This window comes from Hordeum vulgare, unplaced genomic scaffold (assembly GCF_904849725.1).
Source record: "Hordeum vulgare subsp. vulgare unplaced genomic scaffold, MorexV3_pseudomolecules_assembly, whole genome shotgun sequence".
Classification (NCBI taxonomy): domain Eukaryota; kingdom Viridiplantae; phylum Streptophyta; class Magnoliopsida; order Poales; family Poaceae; genus Hordeum; species Hordeum vulgare.
In genome coordinates this window covers 50,001-66,843 of record NW_025422596.1, presented here as the reverse complement: position 1 = coordinate 66,843, position 16,843 = coordinate 50,001, and the positions used below count along the sequence as shown (strand labels likewise).

General features: G+C 37.2%; 2 protein-coding genes and 4 non-coding genes across 6 annotated transcripts; 5 read left to right on the top strand and 1 right to left on the bottom strand.

Moving 5' to 3' along the window:
• The first annotated feature begins 186 nt into the window (after positions 1 to 186).
• TRNAM-CAU lies at positions 187 to 260 on the top strand. Its single transcript has one exon. It is a non-coding gene; the product is annotated as a tRNA-Met (tRNA).
• A 448-nt stretch (positions 261 to 708) lies between these two features.
• TRNAG-GCC lies at positions 709 to 779 on the bottom strand. The gene has a single exon. It is a non-coding gene; the product is annotated as a tRNA-Gly (tRNA).
• An 824-nt stretch (positions 780 to 1,603) lies between these two features.
• Positions 1,604 to 1,691, top strand: TRNAS-UGA. Its single transcript has one exon. It is a non-coding gene; the product is annotated as a tRNA-Ser (tRNA).
• Positions 1,692 to 5,248: 3,557 nt separating this feature from the next.
• Positions 5,249 to 5,336, top strand: TRNAS-GCU. The gene has a single exon. It is a non-coding gene; the product is annotated as a tRNA-Ser (tRNA).
• Positions 5,337 to 9,684: 4,348 nt separating this feature from the next.
• On the top strand, positions 9,685 to 11,313 carry LOC123420950 (maturase K). Its single transcript, XM_045107476.1, has one exon. It carries the CDS (start codon positions 9,685 to 9,687, stop codon positions 11,218 to 11,220), a length of 1,536 nt encoding a protein of 511 aa, XP_044963411.1. The 3' UTR covers positions 11,221 to 11,313.
• Positions 11,314 to 11,656: 343 nt separating this feature from the next.
• LOC123420951 (photosystem II protein D1) lies at positions 11,657 to 12,843 on the top strand. The gene has a single exon (XM_045107477.1). The coding sequence runs from the start codon at positions 11,746 to 11,748 to the stop codon at positions 12,805 to 12,807; it is 1,062 nt and encodes a 353-aa protein (XP_044963412.1). The 5' UTR covers positions 11,657 to 11,745; the 3' UTR covers positions 12,808 to 12,843.
• The last annotated feature ends 4,000 nt before the right edge of the window (positions 12,844 to 16,843 follow it).

Sequence of the window (16,843 nt, the reverse complement as noted above, 5' to 3'; positions counted from 1 at the left end):
TTTTGAATTAGAGACGTTAAAAATAATCAACCAACGTCGACTATAACCCCTAGCCTTCCAAGCTAACGATGCGGGTTCGATTCCCGCTACCCGCTCCATTCTGTATAAAAGGAGTATTCTATTTGTCTAGACATGTTAAAGGCTTGTATTCAAGCCTTTTTTGTCCACCAGTTTCTGGTACTACAGAGCGGAGTAGAGCAGTTTGGTAGCTCACGAGGCTCATAACCTTGAGGTCACGGGTTCGATTCCCGTCTCCGCACTTAGCAGTCTCTATAAAAGGAGTATTCTATTTCTCTAGATATGGTAGAGGGGCGTATCCAACCCTTTTTTATTCATTAGTTCCGGGCCCTAGAGGGCAAAATTGAGCAATTTGCGAAGCCACTTGCCTTCACAAAAAGAAGGCGCAAGGCTTCTCCCTACCTTGCAGAAAATAAAAATGAAATGAAAGGGACAGTCTACCTCTCCCTTCCTTTTAAAAACAGTTTGCCCGTTGTTTGTCTCAGTTAATACCCAATTTTGGGGCTCTGTTGGCTAGTTCTATTTCTGCCTCCGGAGCGCCCTCTTTTTTTGAGGGGGATGCAAAGGAAGGGTAAATATAGTAAGGGATACGGCACTAGACTAATACTTAATTAATACTTAATTTAATATAAGTAGTTAAACAATTAACTAGACTAAACTTTTTATCATAGTACTTTGATAAATTAAGCGGGCGAGCGGCGGGAATCGAACCCGTATCTTCTCCTTGGCAAGGAGATGTTTTACCATTGAACTACGCTCGCTACGGTATATATTTTATAGCGTATATCCGCTTGGGTCGACCGTCTATGTCTGGGTCGACCGTTTCATTTCATTTTCTATTCTATTATATTAGATATTAGAGTTTTCCTTTTTTTATTATCTGTCAATGAATATTCTAATGGGAATTTCATAATACTGAAAGAGAAGAGCTAGCAATTCGGAACGCAAATTGCGTTTTAATACGTCTCACTATTCGAATTTTTTAAATGGCCTTTATTATTTCTTTTTTATGGGGTTACTAAATATTAACCAAATTTAATTTAAGAAATGAGAGAATTCAGAATAGCTACGAGAAAGACTAGTCCAATCCATAATGATGTACCGGAAAATACAACATTTTTATTATTTGACCAACCATCAGGAGAAGCAAATACAAGGGGTACACTAATTACTAAGACTGAGGAAGTCGCAATTAATGCAAAAACAGCTAATTGGAAAGCAATAGTCATATTTCTAATCCTCCAAGCTACCATCAAATAAAGTTGACTACATATTTGATCCCTCACTTAACCAAAATTGTAAAAAAATACAAGAAGTAGGAGGGGTTTAATCATGAATCCATTGATTCTTCTCTTTAATTAAAATTTATTACTTAACCTCTTTTTTATTTGGATATGGGGGTGAGAGGAGGTTATTTAGTCTTTATTTCACAAGCGGGTATAGCGGATCCTGTATCCGTGTATACAGTATACAGAGATATATCGAAAAGGAACTTGTATCTGATATCTTTCTAGAGGTTAATAAATATTTTTATTTTTTATATGGCTATGTTCTATTTGTAGGAGTAAAATAAGGATTAGGCGGTGGAGAGATGGCTGAGTGGTTGATAGCTCCGGTCTTGAAAACCGGTATAGTTCTAGGAACTATCGAGGGTTCGAATCCCTCTCTCTCCTTTTGCTTATTGAATACGTTTGTTTCTTTCATTTTTTTTTATTCTGTCCCTTATCTTTCTTTCATAAAAAGGAATGAATGGCTCGGCTAGATAGAATAACCGAGCCAGAACAGAAAAAAAGTAGAACAGGTATAAATAAGAAAATCTTAGTTAAGAGGGTTCATGTAAAGAACAGGTTCCAAATCACGATCGATTCCCTTTTCAAAACCTGCTGCAGCAGCTCGGGCTCTTCCTGCATGCCATAAATGGCCCACAAAAAAGAAGAATCCTAGAACAAAATGAGAAGTTGATAACCAACTTCTAGGAGAGACATAATTAACTGCATTGATCTCGGTCGCTACGCCACCCACGGAATTTAAAGAGCCTAAAGGAGCGTGGGTCATATATTCTGCTGAGCGCCGTTCTTGCCAAGGTTGTATGTCTTTTTTCAACCTACTCAAGTCCAAACCGTTGGGGCCCCTTAGAGGTTCTAACCATGGAGCACGAAGGTCCCAAAAACGCATAGTTTCCCCTCCAAAGATAACCTCCCCAGTTGGGGAACGCATTAGATATTTCCCTAAACCTGTGGGTCCTTGAGCGGATCCCACATTAGCTCCAAGACGCTGGTCTCTAACTAGAAAAGTAAATGCTTGAGCTTGAGAAGCTTCTGGCCCGGTGGGTCCATAAAACTCACTCGGATAAGCTGTATTATTGAACCATACAAAACAACAAGCGATAAAACCAAAGACAGATAAAGCAGCTAAACTATAAGACAAGTAAGCTTCTCCAGACCATACAAATGCACGGCGAGCCCATGCGAAGGGTTTGGTTAAAATATGCCAAATTCCCCCAAATACACAAATAAAACCCAACCATACATGTCCACCAATTATATCTTCTAAATCATCTACACTAACAATCCACCCTTCTCCCCCAAAAGGAGATTTTAGTAAATAACCAAATATAACACTGGGACTAAGGGTCAAATTGGTAATTTTTCTTACATCTCCCCCCCCAGGGGCCCAGGTATCATATACACCGCCAAAATAAAGAGCCTTGAGTACTAGAAGAAAAGCACCTAGACCTAACAAAATTAAGTGAATACCCAAAATTGTAGTCATTTTATTTCTATCTTTCCAGACATAACCAAAGAATGGAAAAGATTCTTCAAGAGTCTCGGGTCCCAGAAGCGCGTGATAAATGCCACCGAAGCCTAAGACTGCGGAGGAAATTAGGTGAAGTACGCCAGATACAAAGTATGGAAAAGTATCTAGAACTTCCCCCCCTGGCCCTACTCCCCAACCTAGAGTAGCTAAGTGTGGAAGTAAAATCAACCCTTGTTCATACATGGGCTTTTCTGGTACGAAATGGGCCACTTCAAATAGGTTCATTGCTCCGGCCCAGAATACGATTAATCCGGCATGGGCTACGTGAGCTCCAAGTAGTTTACCGGACAAATTGATAAGTCTGGCATTCCCAGCCCACCAAGCAAAGCCGGTGGTTTCTTGGTCACGACCAGCTAAAACGAAAGTTCCATTAAAGAGCGTTTCCACGTGGTAGAACCTCCTCAGGGAATATAAGATTTTCATGAGGCTGATCCTGAGCTGCCATCCACGCACGAATACCCTCGTTTAAAAGAATATTTTTGGTGTAGAAAGTCTCGAATTCAGGATCTTCCGCTGCACGGATTTCCTGGGAAACAAAGTCATAGGCACGTAAGTTCAGAGCCAAGCCAACTACGCCAATAGCACTCATCCATAAACCGGTGACGGGTACAAATAGCATAAAGAAATGTAACCAACGTTTATTGGAAAAAGCAACACCAAAGATTTGGGACCAAAAGCGGTTAGCAGTGACCATTGAATAAGTTTCTTCAGCTTGAGTTGGGTTAAAAGCACGGAAGGTATTTGCACCATCACCGTCCTCAAATAGAGTGTTTTCTACGGTTGCTCCATGAATAGCGCATAGCAGAGCCGCGCCTAATACTCCGGCAACTCCCATCATATGAAATGGGTTCAACGTCCAATTATGAAATCCTTGGAAGAAAAGGATGAATCGAAATATCGCTGCTACGCCAAAACTCGGCGCAAAGAACCAACCAGATTGCCCCAGTGGATAAATAAGGAATACCGAAACAAAAACAGCAATTGGACCAGAGAATGAGATTGCATTATAAGGCCGCAATTGAACAGACCGAGCAAGTTCAAATTGGCGTAACATGAAACCTATTAGTGCAAAAGCCCCGTGGAGAGCTACAAAAGTCCATAGACCGCCTAATTGACACCAACGAGTAAAATCTCCTTGTGCTTCTGGCCCCCATAGTAGCAACAAAGAGTGTGCTAAACTATTGGCAGGGGTAGAAACTGCTGCGGTTAAGAAATTACAACCTTCCAAATAGGAACTTGCCAATCCATGGGTATACCAAGAAGTTACAAAAGTTGTCCCTGTAAACCAACCCCCTAAAGCGAAATAAGCACAAGGAAAGAGCAATAGGCCAGACCATCCTACAAAAACGAAACGGTCCCTTCGTAACCAGTCATCCATAGTATCAAATAGATCATTTTCTTCTTTAGGAACTCTACCAAGGGCTATAGTCATAGTGATCCTCCTATTCAATTACTTCAACCATTTCCGAGCACCTCATATCACTTTCCAAGGCATATGATAGTTTTATATCTGTGGACGATTTCTTTCTCGTTCAATGCCCTTTTTCAATGGTCTCGAAGAGAGAAATTTTCCATTTTTATCTATGGAGTCACAACCGAGGTCGTTGTAAATCCATGAATTTGATTCGATTTGTTTTTCTTATCTTATACTTATAGAAATAAACCTTTGAATTCAGCATTATTCCAAGACTCCTATTTCAAAGTCTATCTTTTAAGGGAAAAATGAAAATAAAAGTAACCCCTTTTTTCCCATTCCCTCTCTATTGCATGGGGGGAAGAACTAAAATGGAGGATTCTGAAAAAAAAAAGGACCTTCGAAATCAATTTTTATGTGTAGCGCAAAGGAGTTGCGATTTCTTCTTATTCCTATAGAACATCTAGTAACAAGAATATGAAATCGTAAATAGCGAAAAATTCTTGTCTTGCGCGGTCTAAGTCTAAGGAAATACGAAAAATTCGCTTATACAATTTCATCTACATCGAATTTATATATCAGAATAGCGGATAGAGGCATCATTCAAGGAGTCAGGTCTACTTACTTTATGCTTCTTTCCAATTTTATGGTGGATTTGATAAGAACCCTTTTTGCTTTCTTGATAAATAATCGACAAAAAAAAAAAAAGCGTTTTTTTATATATAGCTTGTTTTATTATAATTATAACAAGTCCTATATGGAAATGCCCGCTAAAGAGAAAATCTATTTGATTGTCTCTCGGTCAATATCGATTTTTACAAAGAAAAAACAAGAATTTTCTTCTTTTTTTTATTAACATTAAGAAAAAAGAATATAACTAAAATGGAATTGGCAATATAATTTTTATAGACTTTTGAAAGAAAAAAAGGGGTTTTTTGCAACCGTTATTTCTTATTTCTTGCCTATATCATATCACGGAAACCTTTCGCTTTGGAACGTGGAGAGATGGCTGAGTGGACTAAAGCGGCGGATTGCTAATCCGTTGTACAATTTTTTTGTACCGAGGGTTCGAATCCCTCTCTTTCCGCTCCCTTGGATCATTTGGGACTTTCAAACTGGAAAGAATTCTGACCCCCGGATTTTCTCATAGATAAATGTACGAAACAAATCCAATTTGTAAGAAAAAAAAAAAATTGAATTTTTACTCCTCGCGTCCAGGATTCCGTCCTGGATCATTAGATAAGAATCCAAAGATAAAGAGTGAAACAAAGAATATCACTACTGTATAAACAAAAAGTTTGAGAGTAAGCATTACATAATCTCCAAGATTTTTTTTTAAGGAATAGATTACCAGTTTTTCCTTACCACACGGATCCACTAGGATGGTTTTTTTTGATACCTAAAAATGCAAAAATGAATTCTGGAAAAAAATTGCAAGAATTCATTTATAATAAGAACTCTTATCAATAGCAAAAATAGGGTTAGGTGGTATTGAATAGGTATTGTGTAGGTACCTAAAGGTACCTGCTCAACCTAGGTGCAGGGGAGTAGAAAGGCTGATCCAAATTTATTGCTGTAGCTACCCATTCAATGTAGAATAATTTCAATTTTAGAATTGAGGGTTCATAATATAAAAATATAAAACTTCTCGGCTTTTACCCATTTTAATTTTTTTTTTTGGAATGAACACATCATTCAATTTGGCATACAGAGTACTAAAGATTTCATCGAAAACTTACAGCAGCTTGCCAAACAAAGGCTAATAGAAAAAAGAATAGAGGTATAACAGGCATAATATCCACGATTGGATTGAAAATAGCATAAGCTTCGGGCAATTTGGCAAAGAAAAAACTAGTAGGATAAAGAACAGAATTAAAACAGATACAGGTTAAACTAAGTATATTAGGCATAACAAGCATTTCATTCTTGTAGAGTAAATAATTGGATTTTGATTGAGTTATTTTTTTAAGGGAAAGAAGGAAAAGGCAGATTCAAAATCTTTTTTTCTTCGGACTTTCCCAAACACAAAATACCTCCTTGTATTCGCACTCTCAAATGAGAGTGGAATAAATTCGACTTTCATATAATATCTTAATAGAATTCCATGTAATGATCAATGCATTTTTTTGATTCTATATTATCTGCATGTGTAGAATACTAGCAAGAGAATATCTCTTCTTTATTTATGTAATTGAAATGGTATTGACGAATAACAAATAAACATAATAGTGTTTATTAGTGTCGCATAAAACCCGAAATGGGGCGTGGCCAAGTGGTAAGGCAGCGGGTTTTGGTCCCGTTACTCGGAGGTTCGAATCCTTCCGTCCCAGATTGTTTCTGATGAAACAAACGGTGAAATCATATAGTACTCCGTATGAGACAAAAGTTTATTAAAGAGAATAATGATATCTTATGTTTTCTCAGAAAACATAATAAAGTCTTAAGTCCAGTCAAATTGACTACCTTTATTTTCATGAAAAAAATGGGATCTAGCAGGCACATTCAGGATATGCCTCTACTATGATCACTTAATAATCACTTAATAATCACTTAATCATATTTTTTTCTTCCTTTTGGTCTTCGAGTCGAAGAAGTACCAAAAACAATTAACTACCAAAAACTTTCAATCTATTCATTGGAATAGTTTATTTAGTTATTATAGTTAATTGTTTTTGGTACGGAAAAAATATATTACTAATAGAATTCTAATTCTAGTAATTAAATGAATTAAACTTTTTTGGAGGTTGATAGTTTATTTATTGAGGAAGAGTCAATCCTTCTCTTCTCACTTCAAGATTGATCATCTCGAGCCATCCGTTGAGGGTGGAAATTTAATAATAAATAAGTTTTAAGCAAACTTGTTTAGTCGTCTTTTTCTATGTTTCATTCATATGATAGAATTCGAATATGGGTTTAAATAAATTGGATCTTGGCGGAGGCTTCCCGGATAAATACTTACTTTCTTTTATCCATATTGCTCCATAGATAGCAAGTTTTAATTTTAATTAGTATACAAAAAACAAAACCAATGACTATTCATGATTCCATCCATATTGGATCAATTTTCTATACCACTTTGCAATGAAAAGAGGAATGTTTGTTATGGTAAAACTTCGTTTAAAACGATGTGGTAGAAAGCAACGTGCGACTTGAAGGACATGATCGATTGTGGATTTTGCTATCCATCATTTTCCATAGTAATGAAAATGCTCTTGGCTCGACATAGCCTGTTCTATTCGTTCCGAACCAAATTTGCGCAGGGTTTAAGTAACATAGTACACGATGGAGCTCGAGAGGACAGAGTTTATTTTTTATCAAGGGAAAGAATCTAGGGTTAGTGAAAACTAATAAATTAGGCCAACTTTGTCAGTCTATCCTTAATATAGAAATAAATCGAAAGGTTAAAATACGAAGAAAGTCCAATAAAAGTATATCAGAATCAATCCCCCTTATTAGATTTCTATAGAAGAGATAAATGCTTTATCGAAGGAAATAAGAAAAAAGGGTATGTTGCTACTCTTTTGAAAGAAAAAAATAGGAATTCCCGAAGTAATGTCTAAACCCAAGGATTTCACAAATCAAAGATAAAGGATTCCAGAACAAGTAAACACAATTTTCAATTGTCTCAACAACAGAGTTGGATCAGAATAAGGAATAAAAGTCAATTCGTTCGAAATGAGACAAAGAAAAGAGTTTAAAGACGACTCAAAAATTTTTGAAGGATTTTGCCTTCGAAGTTTCTCAGGCAGAATTAGCCAACTTGAGTCATGAGTATAAATGAAATTTGTTTTTTCTGTAAGGAAATTAATGGACGTCATAGTCTAATTTCTATTATTATCGACAGAAATTCGAATCATTTTCTCGAGCCGTATGAGGAGAAAACCTCCTATACGTTTCTAGGGGGGGCGTTGTTTATCTACATCTATCCCAATAAGCTGTCTATCGAATCGTTGCAATTGATGTTCGATCTCGAAGAGAAGGAAGAGATCTTCGAAAAGTAGGTTTTTATGATCCGATAAAGAATCAAACTTGTTTAAATGTTCCAGCTATTCTCTATTTCCTTGAAAAGGGTGCTCAACCGACAAGAACTGTTTATGATATTTTAAGGAAGGCGGAATTCTTTAAAGAAAAAGAAAGAACTTTGAGTTAATTGAAGAACTAAATGAATAAAAAAGTAGGATAGGAGAAGATTATTAGTATTCCTCGTTGTCTAATTATTTAGACACAATTTACCTCTTTCTTAATCCTATTTGGATTTATATCGTGCCAATCCAACATAAGCCCCTATTTTATTTACTTTTTCTATCTAATTTGTTTTCTTACCATTGTATTTCCATTGACAAAGGTCTATTGAACAAATAGAATTTGTAGATAGATGGGTCTCTTTATCCTCACTCCATATTTAATTTTTCTGCTTACACTTCGCTCAAATGATAAGGGTGTTCCTCTTGCATGTATTCTCATACAATATAATATATATTTTTTTTAATAAAAATCGCTAAAAAAAGGAGAATTTGGCCATCGTGATTAGGGTCGCTCTTTTTTTTCACTTTAGTGGAATTTAACCGGACCTGTTCGTTTTGCCATTTGAGTGTTTTTCATGGTCGATAAAATCTTTCTTTTGATGTCTTGCTAGTTCAATGTTTTGACAGAAGCGCGCGGTGTAATTCCATTGATTTTTGGATTTCGATCGTATCTAAGATCCTTTTTTTATCTGGGTTGCTAACTCAATGGTAGAGTACTCGGCTTTTAAGTGCGACTATGATCTTTTACACATTTGGATGAAACAACAAATTCGTCCAGACTCTTGGTAGAGTCTAGAAGACCACGACTGATCCTCAAAGGTAATGAATGGAAAAAATAGCATGTCGTAATAAAATCAATCTTTTTTGAATGGAATCCAAAATTACGATTTTCTGGGTCTAGTGAATAAATGGATAGAGCCTGGCTCCAATTCTGGTAAAATAAAAAGCAACGAGCTTAACTTCCTAATTGGAAGGATTCCCCGCTCTAATTAGACGTTAAAAATAGATTAGTGCCGGATGTGGGGAAAGGTTGGGTTTTCCTATGAGTGGACCCTTTATTTTTTCTTTTTTTTTAGAAATCCTAATTATTCTTGATTATGGATTGAATAAGGGATGTTATGGATTGAATGTGTAAAAGAAGCAGTATATTGATAAAGAGGCTGTATTCCAAAGTCAAAAGAGCGATTGGCCTGCAAAAATAAAAAACTTGTTCTGTTCTTTTTTGTAATTTAGAACAAACATAAACTAATTCGGTAGAAAAGGAGCGGAAAAAGATCCGTGGATTAGACTCCCTTTCTTTCCAGGGTTTGTATTAAAAATGCAACACCCTGTTCTGACCATATTGCACTATGTATCATCATTCGATAAACCGAGAAATGCTTCTTCTCTCTGATTCAAGTAGAAATACAAATGGAAAAATTCGAAGGGTATTCAGAAAAACAGAAATCTCGTCAACAATACTTTGTCTACCCACTTCTCTTTCAGGAGTATATTTATGCATTTGCTCATGATTATGGATTAAACGGTTCTGAACCTGTGGAAATAGTTAGTTGGAATAACAAGAAATTTAGTTCACTACTTGTGAAACGTTTAATTATTCGAATGTATCAGCAGAATTTTTTGGATAACTCGGTTAATCATCCTAATCAAGATCGATTATTGGATTACAAAATTTTTTTTTATTCTGAGTTTTATTCTCAGATTCTATCTGAGGGGTTTGCGATTGTTGTGGAAATCCCATTCTCGCTACGGGAATTATCTTGTCCGAAAGAAAAAGAAATACCAAAGTTTCAGAATTTACGCTCTATTCATTCAATATTTCCCTTTTTAGAAGACAAATTTTTGCATTTGGATTATCTATCACATATAGAAATACCCTATCCTATCCATTTGGAAATCTTGGTTCAACTCCTTCAATACCGTATCCAAGATGTTCCATCTTTGCATTTATTGCGATTCTTTCTCAACTACTATTCGAATTGGAATAGTTTTATTACTTCAATGAAATCCATTCTTTTTTTTCAAAAAGAAAATAAAAGACTAGTTAAATTCCTATATAACTCTTATGTATCAGAATATGAATTTTTCTTGTTGTTTCTTCGTAAACAATCTTCTTGCTTACCATTAGCATATTCTGGAACTTTTCTGGAACGAATCCACTTTTCTAGGAAGATGGAACATTTTGGGATAATGTACCCTGGTTTTTCTCGGAAAACCTTATGGTTCTTTATGGATCCTCTTATACATTATGTTCGATATCAAGGAAAGGCAATTCTTGCATCAAAAGGCAGTTTTTTTTTGAAAAAGAAATGGAAATGCTACCTTATCAATTTCTGGCAATATTATTTCTTTTTTTGGACTCAGCCGCGAAGAATCCATATAAACCAATTAGCAAACTCTTGCTTCGATTTTATGGGATACCTTTCAAGTGTACCAAAAAGTCCTTTGTTGGTAAGGAATCAAATGCTGGAGAATTCATTTCTCATAGATACTCGAATGAAAAAATTCGATACCATAGTCCCCGCTACTCTCCTCATAGGATACTTATCAAAAGCTCAATTTTGTACTGGATCGGGGCATCCTATTAGTAAACCCATTTGGACGGATTTATCAGATTGGGATATTCTTGATCGATTTGGTCGGATATGTAGAAATCTTTTTCATTATCATAGTGGATCTTCGAAAAAACGGACTTTGTATCGACTAAAGTATATACTTCGACTTTCATGCGCTAGAACTTTAGCTCGTAAACATAAAAGCACGGTACGAACTTTTATGCAACGATTGGGTTCGGCATTTTTAGAAGAATTTTTTACGGAAGAAGAGCAAGTTTTTTCTTTGATGTTCACCAAAACAACTCTTTTTTCTTTCAGTGGATCACACACTGAGCGTATTTGGTATTTGGATATTATAGGTATCAATGACCTGGTCAACCCTCTTAATTAATCATTAGACAAAACTAATAAACAGGAAAGGGTTGATAAATGATCAAGAAAAAACTTTCATATTTTTCATTCTGAAATGTTCCTTTTATTATAATAAAGAGTAGGTGAATCAACTTACTAATTAAAAAATTAGTAGAACTTCCTCTTTGGAATAGAATATTGGCTATTTCTACATAGGGAAAGTCGTGTGCAATGAAAAATGCAAGCACGATTTGGGGAGGGATTTTTCTCTATTGTAACAAGGAAGAATTATCTACTCCATCCGACTAGTTCCGGGTTCGAGTCCCGGGCAACCCATATAGAAAAGACCCATCAAAGTTTTTAACTTTTACTCACTTCATTTACAAATACAAAATTATTGGTTTGGTTAATTTATTTATATGGATAGCCAATCTTTGGGCTGACTTGGTTGACATTGGTATATAGTCTATGTTATACTGTTAAATAACAAGCCTTCTATTATCTATATTCTAGTTAATACGTGTGCTTGGGAGTCCTTGCAATTTGAATAAACCAAGATCTTACCATGACTGCAATTTTAGAGAGACGCGAAAGTACAAGCCTGTGGGGTCGCTTCTGCAACTGGATAACTAGCACTGAAAATCGTCTTTACATCGGATGGTTCGGTGTTTTGATGATCCCTACCTTATTGACCGCAACTTCTGTATTTATTATCGCCTTCATCGCTGCCCCTCCAGTAGATATTGATGGTATTCGCGAGCCTGTTTCTGGTTCTTTACTTTATGGAAACAATATTATCTCTGGTGCTATTATTCCTACTTCTGCGGCGATCGGATTGCACTTTTACCCAATTTGGGAAGCTGCATCTGTTGATGAGTGGTTATACAATGGTGGTCCTTATGAGCTAATTGTTCTACACTTCTTACTTGGTGTAGCTTGTTATATGGGTCGTGAGTGGGAACTTAGTTTCCGTCTGGGTATGCGTCCTTGGATTGCTGTTGCATATTCAGCTCCTGTTGCAGCTGCTACTGCTGTTTTCTTGATTTACCCTATTGGTCAAGGAAGCTTTTCTGATGGTATGCCTTTAGGAATCTCTGGTACTTTCAACTTTATGATTGTATTCCAGGCAGAGCACAACATCCTTATGCATCCATTCCACATGTTAGGTGTAGCTGGTGTATTCGGCGGTTCCCTATTCAGTGCTATGCATGGTTCCTTGGTAACCTCTAGTTTGATCAGGGAAACTACTGAAAATGAATCTGCTAATGAGGGTTACAAATTTGGTCAAGAGGAAGAGACTTATAATATTGTGGCTGCTCATGGTTATTTTGGCCGATTAATCTTCCAATATGCTAGTTTCAACAACTCTCGTTCTTTACACTTCTTCTTGGCTGCTTGGCCTGTAGTAGGAATCTGGTTCACTGCTTTAGGTATTAGTACTATGGCTTTCAACCTAAATGGTTTCAATTTCAACCAATCTGTAGTTGATAGTCAAGGTCGCGTTATTAATACTTGGGCTGATATCATCAACCGTGCTAACCTTGGTATGGAAGTAATGCACGAACGTAATGCTCACAACTTCCCTCTAGACTTAGCTGCTGTTGAAGTTCCAGCTATTAATGGATAAGGTTTTTCTGCTAACATATAAGAATTTTTGAAGAAAGAAAAGACAAAAATACCCAATATCTTGTTCTAGCAAGATATTGGGTATTTTGAATCTTTTTTTTCTTCTTAATCTTTCTATTCAGAATTCAGTTAACGACGAGATTTAGTATCCTTTCTTGCATTTTCATAACTCGTAAAATGCCGAGTAGGCACGAATTCTCCCAATTTGCGACCTACCATAGGATTTGTTATGTAAATAGGTATATGTTCCTTTCCATTATGAATCGCAATTGTATGGCCAACCATTGTGGGTAGAATGCTAGATGCCCGGGACCACGTTACTATTGTTTCTTTCTCCTCCTTCATATTGACCTTTTCTATCTTTGCCAATAAATGATGAGCTACAAAAGGATTCGTTTTTTTTCGTGTCACAGCTGATTACTCCTTTTTTCCTTTTTAAAGAGTGGCATTCTATGTCCAATATCTCGATCGAAGTACGGAGGTCAGAATAAATAGAATAATGATCAACGGAAAAAAGAAAAAAATCCTTTAGCTGGATAAGGGGCGGATGTAGCCAAGTGGATCAAGGCAGTGGATTGTGAATCCACCATGCGCGGGTTCAATTCCCGTCGTTCGCCCATCGCATTATTGCAAATTCCAAAAATGCAATTTTCCATATTCCTAGTTACGTATTTACTTACGGCGACGAAGAATAAAACTATCGCTATATTTTTTCCTTTTCCTAGTTCTTCTTCCAAGCGCAGGATAACCCCAAGGGGTTGTGGGTTTTTTTCTACCAATGGGAGCTTTCCCTTCACCGCCCCCATGGGGGTGGTCCACAGGGTTCATAACTACCCCTCTTACTACGGGGCGTTTACCTAGCCAACACTTAGATCCGGCTCTACCCAAACTTTTTTGGTTCACCCCAACATTACCCACTTGTCCGACTGTTGCTAAGCAATTTTGGGATACTAAACGGACCTCCCCAGATGGTAATCTTAAAGTGGCCGATTTACCCTCTTTTGCAATGAGTTTCGCTACAGCACCTGCTGCTCTAGCTAATTGCCCACCCCTTCCACGTGTGATTTCTATGTTATGCATGGCCGTGCCTAAGGGCATATCGGTTGAAGTAGATTCTTCTTTTCTCTCAAAAAACCCCTTCCCAAACTGTACAAGCTTCTTCCAAAGCATACGGCTTTCTAGATGTATATGACGATCTCTAGACAGATGGATCTTATATGAATCATATGATGAAGTACCACATGAGTGGATATATAGGAAAGGAATCCAAATCTGCCGAATCGCTCATGTTATGATCTTCTACATCCTAGGTCTCTGCGTTCCGTCATCTGGCTTATGTTCTTCATGTAGCATTCAGATCGAATGACTCTATGAAATTACGTCGATACTTCCACATATTATGGGTAACGTAGGAGACATCCCTATTTTCCCCCGGGGGTCTTAATTACCACTGCTTAGCTTTCAATTTGCCTCTGACCATCAAATTAAATGTGAATAACCCGTCCTCCTCTCTTTGAAACAAGGGGCGCTTCCGGTTCTGTGCGTGCTTCAAACAATTTTGTCTTCTCCATATTACCATATCTCTAGAGTCAATAATTTTCTATGAGGAACTACTGAACTCAATCACTTGCTGCCGTTACTCAACAGTTTTCTGTTGAGGTCTATCCCGTAGAGGTAGTCAAATTGGATCAGTGATCGATTTCTAGGTTTCGTCGTAAACCTAATTGGTTACTTCCAATTACGTAAATCAATAGTTCAAACCGCACTCAAAGGTAGGGCATTTCCCATTGATATAGGAACTTTTGTACCAGAAACAATAGTATCTCCAATTATAGCCCCTCTGGGATGTAAAATATATCTCTTCTCACCATCCCCATAGTGTATGAGACAAATGTATGCATTTCGATTAGGGTCGTATTCTATGGTTACGATTCTACCAGATATGTCTTTTTGATTCCGTCGAAAATCTATTTTACGGTATAGGCGCTTATGACCTCCCCCTCTATGCCTTGCGGTAATGATTCCTCTGGAATTACGACCTTTACCACAACGGTGCCGTCCATGGATCAAATTATTTCGTGGATTGGATTTCACTTGCCTGTCTACGGTTCCCTTGCGTGTGCTCGGGATAGGTGTTTTGTATAAATGTTTCGCCGTATTATTAAGTATTCTCCTTTAGTTTTTTTCTCTATCTAGAAGTGGAATAGAATAACCCGGTTGAAGGGTAATGATCATACGTCTGTAATGCATTGTATGGCCCAGAATAGGTCCTATTCTTCTACCTTTTCCAGGTAGTCGATGGCTATTCACAGCTACCACCTTAACACCAAAGAAGAGTTCGACCCAATGCTTTATTTCTGTCTTAGTGAATCCCGATTCGACATTAAAAGTATATTGATTCTTTCCCAATAAACGAAGACTTTTTTCTGTAAATACTGCGTATTTGATTCCATCCATAAATCGACTTTCCCTCCTATGCTCTGAGTTCCAGTATCGATAAGAATTCGAGTTCTTATTGTTCTTATGTTATGGTATGAATATACCATACCAATTCGTTATGTATGGATGATGGATGAGATTCCATGGATAGAGAGCCAGTTCCAATAGACTTATGGAATGTTCCCGTTCGTGTGCATCCAGCAGGAATTGAACCCGCAAATTTACCAATTATGAGTTGGGCGCTTTAACCATTCAGCCATGGATGCTTAACAGGGATCATCGTACATCGTAAATAACCAATTTTCATATAGAAAGACATATCATAGAAAAATGAAATCGAAAATATTCCGAGATGGCAAATATTCGGAGATGACTATGAAAACACCTCTCTGGATCCTCGAATTGAAAGAGAGATTGAGAGGGATCAAGAATCCTAATTCTCGCTATTTGGAATGGATCCAATTCTATTGAGTCTGACTCATAGTGATCATTTCTCTTTAGCAAAGAATGACCTTGGTTATCAAAGGATTGAACAACCGGGATCCATTTCCTTATGATACCTAGTTGGCATTGATAACAAGGATCTAATGAATTATGAGTTTAATAGATCCTCTTTAGCAGAAAGACGTATATTCCTTGCTCATTATCAGACAATCACTTATTCCCAAACCTCGTGTGGGACTAATCGTTTTCATTTACCATCTCATGGAAAACCCTTTTCGTTCCGCTTAGCCCTATCGGGTATTTTAGTGATAGGTTCTATAGGAACTGGACGATCCTATTTGGTCAAATACCTAACGAAAAATTACGATTTTCCTTTCATTAAGGTACGAGGGCTTCTTATTCCACAAGAACGAAAGCACCTTTTCATTCTTTCATATACTAGGGGTTTTTACTTGGAAAAGACAATGTTCCATACTAAAGGATTCGGGTCCATAACCACGAGTTCCAGTGCACTAGATCTTGTAGCACTTAGCAACGAGGCCCTATCCATTAGTATTCCACATAAGAAATCCATTCTAGAAAAAAATACAATTAGATTAGCTCTTCATAGACAAACTTGGGGTTTGCGAGCCAAGGTAAGATCGGCTCGGGATCATGGGACCCTTTTCTATCAGATAGGAGGGGCTCTTGTACAAAATAGACTTACTAAGTAATAACCCCATAGAATCTATCTATAAAGATAAAGAGGCAATCGTGTCAGGAAGCGGGTTTTTCTTTGGCCAAAAGGTACTTCGAACTTGGAACGAGCATGAAGAGATTAACGAGACTTCTTTCTCTTTTGAGTTTTTCTGGCGGACCTGCCGCGCAAGATCTTTGGTCTTCCCCTGGAACCGATGAAAAAAAGTGGATCGCTTCTTATGTACTCGCTCAGAATGATTCTTCTCTATCTATAGTTCATGGCCTATTAGAAGTAGAAGGTGCTCTGGTGCAATCCTTACCGACAGAAAAAGATTGCAGTCAGGTTGATAATAGTCGAGTGACATTACTTCGTCGGTCCGAACTAAGGAATCTGTTATAAATGTTTTGAAATGGATATTGTTCTCTCTTTGATCAGGGATTGCTATATGAAAAGAAGTGGAGTTTGAAAAAGGGAA

Excerpts from the sequence above, each read along its gene's own strand:
- LOC123420951 (XM_045107477.1), top strand. The coding sequence starts at position 11,746 with ATGACTGCAATTTTAGAGAGACGCGAAAGTACAAGCCTGTGGGGTCGC.
- LOC123420950 (XM_045107476.1), top strand. The coding sequence starts at position 9,685 with ATGGAAAAATTCGAAGGGTATTCAGAAAAACAGAAATCTCGTCAACAA.